Source organism: Loxodonta africana, chromosome 10 (genome assembly GCF_030014295.1).
Source record: "Loxodonta africana isolate mLoxAfr1 chromosome 10, mLoxAfr1.hap2, whole genome shotgun sequence".
Classification (NCBI taxonomy): Eukaryota; Metazoa; Chordata; class Mammalia; order Proboscidea; family Elephantidae; genus Loxodonta; species Loxodonta africana.
Window position 1 is genome coordinate 34,338,128 of NC_087351.1, and position 15,666 is coordinate 34,353,793.

The following is a 15,666-nucleotide window of genomic DNA, read 5'->3' on the forward strand; positions in this document are numbered from 1 at the left end:
TTTTTTAACAGTTTACTGGAAAAAAAATAATAAAAGTTAAAAATGAGAGAGCCATGTTTGTCTGGCCAGACAACTAAAGACCCAACACCCTGTCTGTCTAGAGGTAAGAACCGAAGTCACAGACCATCAGGGCTGGAAGGCACCCTAAAAGCCACAGGTAACAGGGGAGGAAATGGAAACCCAGAGATATGGCGTGGGCTGTCCACGGTCACTGGGCTAAAGCAGAGTCTAGACAGGAATCCGAGATTCCTGCCCTCCAGACCTGTGACATTTTCAGGGTTTCTTCTTGTGCCATCCTTAGATGGCCCAGGCTCTCTTGGGTGTGCTCCATGAGAATGCTGTGATAGTTTTGTGTTTCTTTTCAGGGACACATAGCAAGCTTATGAAGAGTTAGGGAGAGGACATCCTGGAGGAGGGGGTTGGGGAAACTGAGAACCAGCCCAGGAACTCCAGCGCCCACCTCCAGCATCCCAAACCTTACCTGAAGCTCTTTGAGCTTCTTCTGCAGCTGGATGCCCAGGGCCTGCTCATCCTCAATCCTTGCATTGAGAGCATTCAGCTCAAAATCCTTCCTGTTGGGAGGGAGGTGATGAGGCAAATGAGACTGGCTGTGCTCCAGGAGGCCCCATCAATGGTTGGAAATGATAATAAAACAAACGAAGAGCATAGGTTCATCAGAAAAACAGCTTCCGGGAGTGATGTAGAGTCCCTGAAGATGTAACACCTGCTGTGGGATTGAAGTCCAACAAGAAATGTAATGGGAAAGAGCACTGTGGGTGGAATGAAGGGACCTGGGTTCTGCGGGACTTTTGGGCATGTCCTTTCCCCTCCTTGGTCTTTGTTTTTCATCTGTAAAATGAAAGGTTGGACTAGATAATTTCAAAGATCCTTTTAGCTTTGATGGTCTTTAATTTTGTTAAAAGTCTGTTATTTTGGGCAATTTGGTTAATCTTTTTGAGATTGTTCCCTCTTTGGTAAAGTAAGGCTAAAAATACCACCCTTTAAACGTGGTGTGAGGATCAAATGGGATCATATATTTATTCATTCATTCAACAAATCCATGCCTGGGAAAGTGTGAAGGCCGTTGGACAAATGCAAGACTGACAAGGATGTAGATCACGATGATTCTTGGGGCCCTTCTAAGCACTGCCCCTAAAGCCTGTAAGGGGCTCCATTATCAACATGTAGTCGTCGGGCTCACTGTTTAGCAAGTCTGCAAAGTGGATCTATATACTTTGGAAAGACTTGCAATAAGAATTGGAACCACAAGTTAGTCAGAAAAAAGAAATGGCCCAGATTCCTCCACTTCTTGAGCTTAGGGCCTCTCAGTGTCTCCGTGGGCTCCCGGTAAAAAACCTGAAAGGGACTTTCCTGAGAGGCTTTCGTGTACAGACTTACTCCCTATCTAGTAACTGGTCTCCAAAGAGAGTTGTTTATAAAATAAAGGGGATGAGCTCTTATTTTCCATCTCTTTTGAGTGCCCAACAGGAAGGAAGGGATTGAGGGATCCACTGCCAGGGAGGACTGTCAGGCCCTGATGTGTATGTGTTTCTGGAGGTCTTCGTCCACAATTTAAGCATCCACTATCTAGGCTGCATGTAGTCTTTTTCTCTGAGGATAAATGTCTTGGGTCAGCTTGTACTGTCATAGGCAGCACAGTCTTTGGGGCTAGGGAGGAGGAAAAGTACGAGGGAAAGGAATGTAGTACTTTTTCAGCCGCTCGTCCAGCTGCTGCTTGTCATTCTCCAGGTCCATGATGCTTTCCTGGGTCAGCTTCAAGTCACCCTCTAGCTTCCGCTTTGCTCGTTCCAGGTCCATGCGCACCTTCTTCTCCTGCTCCAAGGATCCCTCCAGCTGATGGTGAGAAGGACCCGCCATGCCCAGTGAGGCCAATCATCCTGACTTGGTGATTTTGCAACTCAGTCACTCCAGGGGTTGGGGAATCCTAAGAGAGTATCCATGTCTTGGGAAACCTTCCCCAGAGTGGGCAAAGGTTATCTCGGGACTGTGAAAGTGCTTAACATGTAGGGGGTGCTCAATAAATATTTGATGAATGAATGACTATAGGATGAAATCCCAAAGCTACATTCATCACTCTATGATCACCTACTGGGTGCTAGGCTCTGTGCTGGGCACTGCAGATATAAAATTGAATACAACTAAGTTCTTGCTTAAGGGAGCTCTTGTCTTATAGTTGAGACAGATACTTAAACAAGTAAGTATAATAAAAATACAGAGTGAAAAATGATCCCATAGAGATATGTACAAAGGGCTATCTGTGGGAGCAATGATCACTCAGGACCAGATCATGTCTAATCTTAGGAGCCCAAAATTCCTGCTTGAGGAGCCTCACCAGATTCCCAAAGAAATGAATCATTTTCTCATGAGGCAAACCTCTAAATCTTATGGTCGGAGGCAAGGGATATATGGGCTTGAACTGAATTGAAATTAGGAAGCCCATCTCTACTATTGGTCATATTAGTGAGTTGAGACATACAACTCAAAATCAATCACTTTTTTCTTTCCTCTTTCCCAGATCCCTGTTAGGAAGGTACCACAAATAGGAATACCCTTCTCCCAAACACATGCACGTGCACACATATACACACACACAGATCCAAGCGCAGACAAATATATCAAGGTCCTGTGACTCTCAATCTACTCACATCGTCCACTTGCTGCTCCAGCTTGACCTTGGCCTTGGTCAGGGTATTGACCTTGTCTTCCTCTGCTTGAAGGTCATCCAGGGTCTGCTGGTGGGCTTCTTGCAGAGCTTTCTTCTCCTTGGTCAGTTTGGCAATGATTTCATCCAACCCAGCCATCTCCTCTGTCAGGTTCTTCACCTGCAGGCCAAGACCCCCATCCCATTAGGGCCAAATTTTGCCAGCCTAGAGACATCTATAGGAATTTCCAGTGTCAGGGACTATGCTTCTTTCAGGATCCCATGAGCAGCCTAGCCTGGGTCAAGGTCAATGTGATTTGGGAACCCTGAAAAGACCTGGGTAGGAGCTGGATAGCACTGCCCTCACCTTGTTCTCTGTTGCATGCTTCTCCTTCTCCACTTTGGCCAGCGTCAGCTCCAGGTCGTCAATGTCTCTTTTGAGCTCAGAGCATTCATCCTCCAGCTTGCGCTTCTTGGCAGTGAGCTCGGCGTTCATCTCCTCCTCATCCTCCAGCCTCTCAGTCATCTCCTTCACCTTGGCCTCCAGTTGGATCTTGTTTTTGATCAGCTGGTCGCAGCGTTCCTCTGCATCAGCCAAGTTGTCTTGTTCCTGAGGGTAGGGTACAGAGGGAGGCTGTTCAGGGGGCAGAGTCCTCACCCTAGCAGGTGGAGGGAGGGAGAGGCTCGTCGCTTATCACAGGAGGGGAGCTCCGGGATACCCTCAGCTGAGAACAATCTCGGAAAGATGAGGGGGGTAGGGTTTTAATGCAATGTGGCTTTTGATCAGGGAGCAGTGAAGGAACAGAGGAAGGGAACCAGGAGTCTGTTTGTCTGGTCCTCATTCTCTGGTTTTCTCCATTGAAGGGAGGGAATCACATTTGCTGATGCCAAGCACTTTGCATATTTACAGCCTAGTAAGATGGGCAAGGGTCAACTATTAACTTAGAGGTTGGTGGTTCGAACCCACCCAGTGGCACCACAGAAGAAAGGCCTAGTTATTCTGTAAAGATTACAACCAAGAAAACCCTATGGAGCAGCTCTACTCTGTAACACCTGGGGAGGCCATGAATTAGAATCTACTCCATGGCAATGGGTTTGGCTTTGGTTTCAGTGAGATGGGCAGCTTTATTCCCAGGTTAGAGATGAAGAAATTGAGGCTCAAAGATGATGCATGGTTTGCCCAAGGTCACAAAATTATTAGGTTGTGAATCAAGGTTGAACCCAAGAGTAAATTCTGTGCTTTTAAAAGTTAGTTCTCTTCCCCTTCCCTTTCCTCCTTTTCTTTGGAAGTGTCGATCCAAGAATCCTCTGTCTGTGAGGGGGCAAGATGGTGAGCCACTAGGGGGAGGTGCAGGATGTGGGAGGTATAGGCAGAGCAGGGTGGAGGAGCCAACCATAGCCCCCAGAGCCTCACCGCCTGCACTTGGAGTTGCAGGTCGTTCTTCTCCTGCAGCAGGGACACCATCTTCTCTTCCAGCTCCTTGCGGCGAGCCTCAGACTTCTCCAGTGCCTCTTTGAGGCGCCCGAACTCCTCCTTCATGGTGGCCATTTCCTTCTCCCTCTCTGCACTCTTCAGCAGTGGCTTGATCTTGAAGTAGAGCTTCATCCAGGGCCAGTTTTTGACCCCCATGAAAGCCCGAATATTCCACTGGATTATCAGCAGGGAGTCTCTGCAGAGGCCCAGCAAGAGGCATGGTGAGAGAGCCCTCCTGCCTCCTTCCCGTTCTGACTAAGGAAGGCCCCCTTTCCTTCATCCATCACACACTCCGACACTGAGGCCCACCCTGTGTTCCTGTGAGTTCCTCTGGCCAGTCTCTTGGTTTGAAGGCCTGGTGAGCTCTTTCTCCTGACACTGTCCCTAAACTAGGCTGGGACTCCGAGGCCAGGAACCTCCTGAGACATCTCACCTTCGTTCCAGCAGCTTCTTGAACTCCATTCTGGCGAGCACACCCCGGGACTGGGCCTGAATGCGTGTGATGATTCTGCTCAGCCTCTCATCTCGCATCTCCTCCAGCAGCCCCAGCAGTCCGGCCTTGAAGAACACCTGTGGAGAAGGCATGTGTTGGACGTGACTAGAAAGAAGCATGAAAAGATGTGGTGGGGAGTATCTTAGGAAAGGTAACATCCTAGGAAAGAATTGGAGGAAGGTGACCAATGGCAGCTGGAGCTGGGATTGGGGGGAGGGTGCTGGTTGCTGCATTGGGAGGGGTAGCGTGTAGTTCAGAGATTTTCCTAAGATGACTGGTAAAGAGAAAGGAGTCGTGAGGTGAGGAGTCGAAGGACAAGAGATGTCTTCCTTTAATTAATTAGTCTCCTCCCCTTCCTCACCTTGGTGTGACCAAACTTGTACTGGTTGTGATCGATGTCCAGGGAGCCCAGCAGCTTCTCTGCCCCTTTCCTGCTGTCAATAAACTGCCCCTCGGGGATAGCTGCTGGGTTCAGGATGCGATATCTGGGGAGAGAAGTGCTTGGAGTCACCCACATTCTGCACTGACCTACTCGGCCCATAGAGTTCCGAGGCCACCTGCAGACTCCCCTTTCCACCAAGGCTGCCCAGGCGCCCCCGTCCCTAAGCTCTGGGGGTGGTCCCCCATACCCACCTCTGCCGGAAGTCCCCATAGAGGATGCGGTTGGGGAAGCCCTTCCTACAGATACGGATGCCCTCTAGCACGCCGTTGCAGCGCAGCTGGTGCATGACCAGGGGGTTGTCTATCAACCCTGTGGCAGGAAGGAAGGGAGAGGAGTGTGTGAGAAGCAGTGGGATGAAGTGAGAAGAGTACTTGACCAAGAGCCAAGAGTTCTGGATTCTGATCTGGGTCTGCCACTTATTAGCCTGTAACCTTAGCAAGTCGGTTAATACTAACCCTCTGTTTGTTTTATTTTTTTCTAGCCATACTTTTAAGAGTAAGCAAATAGTTTTCACATTCCTTGTTTTTTATGGTTTGTGCCTATTGTCATATGTAGTGGCCAAGGCAAATATATCCCATTTTTCTGGGCTAAGTAAACTAAGCCCAGAGGGGTTAAGAGACTTGGTCAATGTTCCTCAGCTAGTCAAAAACAGGGTCAGGCCCTTGAGCCTCTGTTTCCTTATCAGTTAAACGAGGATAACAATCCTTGCCTTGTATGTCTCATTGGGGTTATAAGGCACTAGTAAGGTAATGTCTATCAAAGTGCCTTACACTTAACTCTGAGTTACACATTTCAAGTGTAAGGCAACACTGGGGGAGCAGGGTCGTCTTAGAGACCTCATGGGGGAAGGGAGGAGAAGAATGTGCTCTGGACACTTAGAAGGCCCTTTTACTGTGGCAGTGGGTGGCCCGAGTTCTTAGGCTCACCTGGAGTCTTTGTCTCATTGGGAATGATGCAACGCACAAAGTGGGGATGGGTGGAACGCAAGTTGGTCATCAGCTTATTCAGATTTTCCTGTGGCAAAACAAAACAAAACAAGAGGTGCAAGTGAAGAAAGTGAAAGAGAGAAGTAGAGGAGGGAGAGGAGAGGAGGGAAGGGGAGATGGATAGGATGCATGGGGCTAAGAGAATAAAGGAATGCTGAGGGAAGACATAGACGAGGACAGAGAGGATGGAAGGCAGGAAGGAAAAAGAAGAGAGGTGAGATGGGAAGTGAGTAAGAGAAGAGGATTGGAGATGAAGGGGAAGAGAAAGGAAATAAAGAGAAAAGAGTTCAAAGGATCAAGAATGGAAGGAGACAGGACCAGGCAGTTGGAAGAGTCAGGGGATGAATAAGCAGGAGCAGGGTGGATGTGGAGCCATGCTGGGCTGGAGCTGGGTCACACACTCACCCTGTGCAGAGCAGACACTGTCTGAAAGGACGAACCTTTCTTGGCCTTGCCTTTGCCCTTCTCAATAGCTGAGGGAAGAAGAGTCAAGAAAGGGAGCATTGGTGGACATGTGGGAAGGGAGGGCAGGGAGTAGAGAATCACAACCTCACTGGTATGTGGCCTCTGGATGAGGGTACTCAGTGTGGATTCTTCAGCTTCTCTACCCAATTCCATCCCACTGAGTCTATAAACTTTGGGGCACAACCTCACAGGGAGGTAGTAGAGTGTTGCAGAAACCCCACTCCTTTATCCCCTTGGCCCCAGTTTCTACTTACGTGCATCTGCCCCAGCGTAGTTGGCAAACAGGGTGCTGAGCATCTTGAGGGAGGACTTCTGGTACAAGGCCACCACTGTCTCATTAAGGGGGTCTTTGTTCTTTTGCAGCCATCCCAGGATGTTGTAGTCCACAGTGCCAGCATAGTGGATCAGGGAGAAGTGAGCTTCCGGCTTCCCCTTGATATTGCGTGGCTTCTGGAAGTTGCTGGACTTGCCCAGGTGGTTGTCAAACAGTTTGGCCTTGAAGGTCATGTCGGTGGCCTTGGGGAACATGCACTCCTCCTCCAGGATGGACATGATGCCCATGGGCTGAGGGTTGAGGGGAGAGCATCGTTGAGTGTCCCTCAGACAGATGGAGATGGATTTTGCTCTTAGATCATTATTTACTCATGCAGATGCACCTTTGTATGTTTTGATATTAGGCTCAGCTCTGAGTACAGTTGCCTACTGACTAGCATCTGTTAAAGCCTTCCTAAGGTGGAGGACATTTTTTAGCGATAGAGGAACCTTTGTAAAAGTTTGAGAACGTGGCTGCTATAGCTGCTTTACACACCACTCCATCCCCCAGGTCCCTGAGATATTGAGATTGAGAATAGGTACATTCCTACAATCTCCTACCCACTCCCAAACTTGCTGCCCTTTGGATGCATAAACCAGGGCTGCCAAACACACTGGTGTGGAAGGTCATCCTGGAGGTGTCCATCCTTCACATGTCCACTCAAACTTCTCTGCACTTGAGTCTCACAGAAGCTCAGGACAGCATAGGGCTCTGGAAACTGGAGCTTGGGATTCTTCACCTCTACTCTTGTTATCCAGATCATGCTCCCCAGAAGGGACAGAGGCTGTTATTTTATCTGGGGTGTTCATGTGGGGTGTGGATGGAGGTGGTGGGGCCAAGCCGGCACCTTCTCAATGAGGTCGATGCAGGCCTGCAGGTCCATGCCGAAGTCGATGAACTCCCACTCGATGCCCTCCTTCTTGTACTCCTCCTGCTCCAGCACAAACATGTGGTGGTTGAAGAACTGCTGCAGCTTCTCGTTGGTGAAGTTGATGCAGAGCTGTTCAAAGCTGTTGAACTGCAGGAGGAGTGAGGGGTGGGAGCAGGTCAGCTGGCAGGGGCCTGAGTGGCTGATGGGGCCAGCCCAGGGCTGTACCTGTGCACCGTGCCTGAGCCCAACAAAGGTGTGGCTGGTCCCCTCCCATCTCAAGGTGGAGCGGGGCAGGGAAGGACAACTGCCCCCACCACGTTAAATCCCAACGGGGCCTGGCCTGTTGTTCTCCCCACTCTCAGGGTTCCTCAGACTCACATCAAAGATCTCGAAACCAGCAATGTCGAGTACTCCTATGAAGTACTGGCGTGGTTGCTTGGTCTCCAGGGTGCTATTAATCCGCATCACCATCCAGTTGAACATCCTCTCGTACACTGCCTTGGCCAGTGCACCTTTGGCATACACTACCTGGAAGGTAGGAGAGAGACTCAGATTAGCAGGGAGCAGATGAGTCCGAAAGAGTGAATTCCACAGTTCCCACCTCACCATGCCAGTCCTCCCCCATTTATCTTCTGAAGAAGACCCACCTGCTGGACATTCTGTCCCTTGGTGACGTACTCATTGCCCACTTTCACCCGAGGGTGGCAAAGCCCCTTGAGCAGGTCAGCTGAGTTCAGGCCCATGAGGTAGGCGGACTTGTCAGCCTCTAGAAGGAAAGGGTAGGGAGCAAAGTTGGTAAAGGGATGACTCTTCCATAGATCTGGCCCTTGGTCACTCAGTAGCTGCCCCCAGCATTCCTGCCTCCCACCTTCGGTGCCGTCTGGTTCAGCCTGCTCCTCTCTCTGCTTCAGTTTGAACTTCATGTTCCCAAAGTGCATGATGGCACCAGTCAGCTTGTACATGGAGTTCTTCTCCTCTGCAGTGAAGCCCAGCACATCAAAGGCATTCTGTAGGCAGGTCCCATATTGGTGGAGTCCAGAAAATAGAAGCATGGCAGGTAAATGCAGGTAAATTGAAGAAAGAACTTGCCTCCTTAATCCCTGTGGGTTCTGGGACTCCCATACCCAGTGGGGGAACTCCAGAACAAAGATACAAGAGCAGTGTGGTATGCAGGCTGTCTCAGCCCTCAAACCAGTGGTCACGCCTGTTCTCAGGAGCTGCTCTGGGTTACCCACTTATGTTTCCTGTGGCTGCCCCTCTTCTAGACCCCATACTTGCTTCTCTGCCTGGGCCTTCCATACCTGTCCATACCTGTTCTTTACTTAATGGTCTGTCCCAGTCCCATGTGCCTGCGTGACCGTCTTCCCCTGTGGTGATTTTTTGTTTCTTGGCTTGCAGCCCTCCCTGCCCCTTAGCTTGCATCCTTTTGGCTTGATTGAACATCAAATACTGGCCAGTCCTGCGTCATCACCCCAATACCTCATCACATCCTGATCATAGAGTCATGCCACTTTGAACAGAGAAGCAATGTCTTGCCTCTGCTCCTGGGGCAGTGAACTGGTACTATTTGCCCCTCACTGCCATCTCCCTTAACCCCCCAACTGAGTCGTTACACACTTACATCAGTGGCCATGAGCTCTTCAGCGTCATTAATCGAGGCCACAGTGGTCTCTCCTTGGGAGATGAATGCATAATCGTAGGGGTTGTTGGTGATCAGCAGCATGTCTTGGGGGAGAAGATGTGGTTAGGATGTGACACAAGCCTCTGGCTCTCACAGGGGCTTCCTACCACAGCACAGGTCCCATGGGAAAGCCTATGACAGGGCTTGACATGGCTCCACTTCTCACAGAACTGAATCCAGTGGTGCCATAAACCCAGGGCATGCCAAAAGAAGCCAGCACAAGCAGAGGGGACCAGGTTGCCATGGAGATAGTTGGTCTCAGTCAGTAGCTCTGACTCACCTAGCAGCTCAGGCTTTTTGTTAGAGAGGATTTGGTAGAAAATATGATAATCTCTCTCTGCTTTCAGCTGGAAAATAACTCTGGATTTTTCCAGAAGGTCTGTGAACAGGAGGGGAGAAGGAGAGAAAGAAAAGGTTAGGATTTAGGTACAAGGAAATAAATGGCAAATGTAGCAAATAAAAGGCAGTGGGAGAAGAAGAGACAAAGAGAGACTCACACAGACACCCAGAGATCACACACAGAGATAGAAACAGACCCAGAGAAAACCTCCAGGGAAAAACAGACATGCAGACAAACAGACAGATGGAGAAAGACCCAGAGGAAGTCTCTGAGACAAATACACAAACCTAGAGAAAGATAAACAGAGACACACGTAGACAGAGACAGAGGGGCAGAGACCCAGAGAGAGAAATAGAGACAGACAGACAGAGAGGCTGGGAGAGAGATAGACAGAGATAGATTGAGAGAGACAAAAGCAGGCAGAGAGAGAAAGAAAGAGTGAGGAGAGGGAGAGGAAGAGAGAAAGACAGAAACACAGAGAGAGGTTGAGAGAGAGAGAGAGCAGGAGATAGAGAGAGAGACAGAGACAGAGAGATAGAAAAAGAGAGAGAGGCTGAGACTGAGATAGTCTAGAATGACAGTGAGCTCAGGCTGAGTCCCAGCAGATTCACTGCACTCACAGGTCTCTATGTCCGCAGATGCCAATTTTCCGGTCGCCCCAAAGTGGATTCGAATGAATTTTCCCTGGAGAGTTGGAAGAGGGTGGTGATGAGTTGAGGGAAAGCCCATAATTTAGGCCATCCCTGGACCAGCCCAAGCTTGAAGCCCAAGGTCAGAGGCCACTCACAAAGCGGGAGGAGTTGTCATTCCGGACGGTCTTGGCATTGCCAAAGGCCTCCAGGGCGGGGTTGGCTTCTATGATCTGGTCCTCCAGGGTTCCCTGAAGATGATGAGAGGGAGTGGAAGGTAAGAGACCCTCCTCTCCCTGTCTGCAGTCCAGGCCCTTGGAGGATAACATGCCTACCTTGCCTGTGGTCTGCTCCTTTTTGCGGTCTCCAATGGCAGCGATGACAGCAAAGTACTGGATGACTCTCTTGGTGTTGACTGTCTTTCCTGCCCCGGATTCTCCACTGTGGGGGACAGTCAGAGACTTATTAGGCAGTTAACAGACACTGCTTGAGATCAACAAGCCTCCAGGTCAGGAGAGAATGCCTGGTCCTGTCTAAGAGTGGGAACCCTGAAGCAGAAAGCTACCAGGTAATGTAAGCTCAAAACACACAGTTGTCTTCAGAAATACACAGGGTTGGGAGTAGCGACCGGAGGGCGTTTTACTAGAAGGTGCTAGGTTTGGGCAGGTTGAGCCTGTGCTTGGCTGGCAAGGTCAGTCAGAGGAGATGGGGATGGGATATTTTGGAAAAGCAGTAGGTGGGGCTAGAAGAATGGGGATGGTTTCTGTAGGGAAAAGTGGAGAAGTGAAGGAGGTGTAGTGATAACGGAATTATGGAATGATGAGTTGGAGAGTAGATGAAGGAGATGGGAGAAGAAAAGTAAGAGAGGGATGAAAAGCAGAAAGGAAAGGGGAGAGTAAAAAGAAGGGAGATGGGTATGCAGGTGGAGAGGAAAGGAGGGTTTTAGACCCATGCATATGGGTCTGCAGTCCCTGCTGGGGGTTGTTGGGGCCAGGGAGATTCTGGAAGGGAACAGGGCAGGAGCTATACTCACGTGATCAGGATGGACTGGTTTTCTCTGTCTGTGGGGAGAAAACGGGGAGGAGTTGCACAAGATGTTCTCATCTGTCTTCTCCCTTCCCACCTCCCTACTTCTCTCCAGGCACCTCCCAGCTTTTGGAGCCCTCCAGGAGGGAGAAGGGAACAAGCATGTGTGTTCGCTCCAATGGGGCCCCATTGGGAAGACCTTTCACTTGGGTTCCTCACCTGTCAGCATGTACTGATAGGCGTTGTCGGAGATGGAGAAGATGTGGGGTGGCGCCTCACTTCTCTTCTTTCCCCGGTAGGCAGCCACTACCTCGGCAGTGTACACTGGCAGCCACTTGTAGGGGTTGACAGTGACGCAGAAGAGGCCTGAGTAGGTCTGGGGGTAGAAAAGGAGGAGTGAATTGTCAGGGAAGGATGGCGGTTTTCACAGTTAGGGAAAGACCCCAGGAGAGGACAAAGAGAAAGGAAAATCTCTGAATGTCCTAAATCTGAGTAATGCCAGCCCCAGGGTATTAGAACTGAGTCAGGGATGTAGGGACTAGGATCAGGGAAAAAGACTGCCTAGATGCAGAGTGCAGAAACTCTTGCTTTTGGAGGTGGAAATATAGAGACTGGAGCTACCAGACTCAGAGGGATATATCAGGCGGCGGCACTCACGTAGATCATCCAGGAGGCATAGCGTTCCTTGAGGTTGTAGAGCACAGCGGGCTCATGGAGGAAGGTCAACATGGCCATGTCCTCGATCTTGTCAAACTTGGGCGGGTTCTGCTGCATCACCTGATCCTCCCTCACTGTCACTGTCTGCAACAGCCCACACACAGGCCCTACTGTCAGCCCGTGCTATCCACCCTGAACCTTTCCCTCCTCCCTCCACAGGGGTCAGAGCAGAAGTTTCAGGGATAGGAGTTGGGAGAGTTACAGGACAAAGGTGCTTGGGAGAAGAAACCAGGTTCTCACAGAGAAGTTAGATTGCATATTGGGAGTGAGAAGGGCTCTTTCGAGGGCTTGGATCCCTACACAAAGGAAAGGACAATCTGACTGTCCTCAGGTCTGTGTAGGGTGGGTTCTGGTTGTACTCCTCTTTGTCCACCCCGAGAGTGGGGGTGTCCAGGATGGCCTCTCACACCAGCCCTACCACCCACCTTGCCACGCTCGGTCTCGGCAGTGATTTTGCCACCCTCACGAGACACAATCGTGGCTTTGACAAACTCCTCTTTGTCATCAGGCACATAAACGTCCTTCTTGAGGTCAAAAGGCCTGGTTTGGTCTGCGAGCCGCTCCTTCTCTGACTTGCGCAGGAAGGGGGCGGCAGCCCCAAATACAGCCATCTCCGCATCCACCATGGCTAGACCTGCAGTGTACGAGAGAAGAAGACAGATGCCCTGCTATTTGTCTACTCTCCTCTTCCGTTCCCTGGACTCTCCCCTTCAGTGCAAGCCCCACAACCTAGCACAATGCTCAGGAGTCAGGAGGGGTCACTGGCGAGCCCCTTGTTCTTTGGGCTTGTATTTTAACCAAAAGAATGGCCTAGTAGTCCTGTCAGGGTAGAAGGACAGCTACCTTTTGTTCACATTGGGGCTCTCCTAGGGGAGGGAAGAGTTCCCTGGGTTTCTTATGGGGGTAGGAATCTGACTATATTCTCTCTTTGACCTTCATCTTTCCCTGACTCCCCCTCCCTAGTCACAGGTAAGGAGCTCCTAGTAGTCAAGACATTCTCCCCTCAAGGCACAACAACTGGTCTCTATTCACCTGGAGATACAGAGGAAGGAGAGTCAGGAATAGGAGGAGGATATGGAATGTGTGGCTAATTGTCTCCATGAACTGCCTCCTTTGCCATGAGACCATAAGAACTGGATGGTGCCCAGCTACCATTATGGAACATTTTGATTAAAGATTCCGTAGAAGAATACTGATCAAAAGGGGGAAAATGCAGAACAGAATTTCAAATTCTCATGGACTCCAGACTCCCCGGAGCCATGGAGGGTGGATAAACCCCTGAAACTATTGCCCTGAGATAATCTTTAAACCTTAAAACCAGAATACCCCCTGAAGTCTTCTTAAAACCAAACAATAATTTAGCTTAACTAGTAAAAAAGAAAAGGTCTGCCTTGAGCATTATGCTCTTTTAAGAACTATCTATATGGGATCAAATTGACAACAGCAATTTGAAAGATTAGACAGGAAGCTTAGGGGGAAGTGAGTTTATGTTAATGGGGGAGGAACAACTCAGGAAAGGAGGGTAAGAATGGTTGCACAACTTGAAGAATGTAATCAGTGTCACTAAACCCTACACACAGAAACTGCCGAATTGGTGTATGCTTTGTTGTGCATATTCCCAACAACAATAAAGTAAATACAATTAAAAAAAGGAATACGTAAAGAGTTCTGGCAAATCAACAACAATAAAAAGACATTCTCCCTAAGGCAGGGCCAAAACTAAAATTCCATAACCTGGCTTTGAGGCTTTCATGCCAATCTCCCCAGATTCTCCCATCCCCATCTTCAGCAATTCTTACCTTGGCTTCTCAGATATGTTTAGAGATGAAGAAAGGGGCCCAGACCTGCAGGGACCTGGAGAAAAGGAAGGCAGTGTCAGTAGGCTACAGCCCGACCTTGCCAATGCCATCTCTCTGCGTCTCCTTGGCTCTGGCCTTCAGCACCCACTCCTTCCCCTCAGTCCTGAAAACAGACTGAGATTGGTGGTCAGCTTCTCTGGTCCCATCTGCTTTCTGAACACTATTCCCCAAGTACTAGTTCTAACAGTTTCCTGGTGTCAACTCAACTCTGAGCCCTAACTCTCTTTATTCGTGGGAGACAGCCCCACCCTTGCCTATACCCATTTAGTAATACTTTGAGCCACCTGAGAAGCAGCTAATGGCCATATTTGTTCACTGTTTTATTGTCTACAAAGCACTGTCATGCACATTCTCTTACTGAACCATCAGCCCATTCTACATATGAGGAAATCAAGGTTAAGTGAGTTGCGTGTCCAAGAACTCTTAGCAATAAGTGGTATAGCAAGGACTTGAGTCTAAGTCTCATAACTCCAAAGCCAGCTCTTTTCTATCATGTCTCCAGTTTATTGTCAGACAATGTTGACATTCTCAGAGAGGAGACACTGTGGGCATCATCTCACAGACACATCCATCACACAGTCAAATACTCTTCACATGTCCTCTCGTGAATGCACATGTCACTACTCACCCACACATCCCACACAAAGATACACTTACTTCCTGATACCTCTGCACACACAAGTCCCAACCAGCTTGCCATATTGGCCTCAAAAACAGATGTGCACATTTAAATATGAGTACATAGACTCACATTGCTGTATATTCTCGAGTATACGAAGACTTGGGACATGCATACTGCTGTGTGTGTGAGCTGCTTCTGCAGGATGTGCACACCCTGCAACAGCCACCACCCCTAGATGCACACACAAACACCTCCACATGCCTGGACATGGGTATTTATATATTCCAGACCTCCACAGAACTAGCATTTAACATACATGCTTCCTGTATGATCTTTCTTGGACATCCTCTTCCTCCTCCCCCCAAGTGAACCTGCTTATCCTCAGACATGATCATAAACACACATCTCCCACTTGATATTTCTGTATCTTAGGCAGACAGCTCCAGTGCTTACAGGTACGTACCCTTCATCACATTCAGAACATTTATGCATACACACACACACACACACACACACACACACACACAGACACACCATACCTCTAACACATTAACACATCCTGGTCCCTTATGCTCCAATACAAACATCTTCCACTGTAACACGCGAGCCCCCACATTCCTGTGGCACATATATGTGTGTGTAGACCTGAACATGTATGCTCAATGACCAGGTACTCTGCGTGAAGCCCTAGGAGCTGATCCCATCTTTGCTACACATTGCTTGCTGTTCCTAGAAGATCCTCTTCCTAAACCTGGAGCCACCTTATCCCAGAAGAAGGCCTCCAACTCCCCGCTCCTACCTGAGAGCAGCAAGGAGAGAGAGACACACAGAGAATAGGAGAGAAGGCTGTGGGGCCAGACTAGGTCTCAGGGCCTGTATATATGGGGCAGCAGGGCGCCTCCACCCCCACCTGCACCCAGTGCCTAGCCAGATTTAGAAAGGGCTGTTGTCACTAGAAGCATTTCCCCCAGGCTCCCCCCCCTTTCCCAAACAGTGCTCCCCCCTCCCCCCCCAAGCTAGGAAACAATTGGAAGTGGTCGTCATTGTTATGGCATGGAGTGTGCAGGGTCTGAGTTCCAGGGGGCG

General features: G+C 49.5%; 1 protein-coding gene across 1 annotated transcript in view; it reads right to left on the minus strand.

Annotated features, from left to right (window-relative positions):
* Positions 1 to 12,740, minus strand: part of MYH7 (myosin heavy chain 7) — a 20,715-nt gene extending 7,975 nt beyond the window's left edge. The window contains exons 1-24 of the mRNA XM_064292317.1: positions 12,525 to 12,740; positions 12,040 to 12,183; positions 11,602 to 11,758; positions 11,390 to 11,417; positions 10,692 to 10,797; positions 10,515 to 10,607; positions 10,348 to 10,411; positions 9,668 to 9,766; positions 9,328 to 9,431; positions 8,575 to 8,713; positions 8,354 to 8,472; positions 8,085 to 8,234; positions 7,683 to 7,853; positions 6,777 to 7,086; positions 6,463 to 6,530; positions 5,998 to 6,085; positions 5,263 to 5,380; positions 4,991 to 5,114; positions 4,570 to 4,706; positions 4,077 to 4,332; positions 3,030 to 3,272; positions 2,667 to 2,843; positions 1,709 to 1,854; positions 482 to 572 (exon numbers count right to left, since the gene is read on the minus strand). Coding sequence (XP_064148387.1) covers positions 482 to 572; positions 1,709 to 1,854; positions 2,667 to 2,843; positions 3,030 to 3,272; positions 4,077 to 4,332; positions 4,570 to 4,706; positions 4,991 to 5,114; positions 5,263 to 5,380; positions 5,998 to 6,085; positions 6,463 to 6,530; positions 6,777 to 7,086; positions 7,683 to 7,853; positions 8,085 to 8,234; positions 8,354 to 8,472; positions 8,575 to 8,713; positions 9,328 to 9,431; positions 9,668 to 9,766; positions 10,348 to 10,411; positions 10,515 to 10,607; positions 10,692 to 10,797; positions 11,390 to 11,417; positions 11,602 to 11,758; positions 12,040 to 12,183; positions 12,525 to 12,725 — 3,333 coding nt within the window. The 5' untranslated portion in view covers positions 12,726 to 12,740. The remainder of the gene's footprint in view (positions 1 to 481; positions 573 to 1,708; positions 1,855 to 2,666; positions 2,844 to 3,029; positions 3,273 to 4,076; positions 4,333 to 4,569; positions 4,707 to 4,990; positions 5,115 to 5,262; positions 5,381 to 5,997; positions 6,086 to 6,462; positions 6,531 to 6,776; positions 7,087 to 7,682; positions 7,854 to 8,084; positions 8,235 to 8,353; positions 8,473 to 8,574; positions 8,714 to 9,327; positions 9,432 to 9,667; positions 9,767 to 10,347; positions 10,412 to 10,514; positions 10,608 to 10,691; positions 10,798 to 11,389; positions 11,418 to 11,601; positions 11,759 to 12,039; positions 12,184 to 12,524) is intronic.
* Positions 12,741 to 15,666: the final 2,926 nt, after the last annotated feature.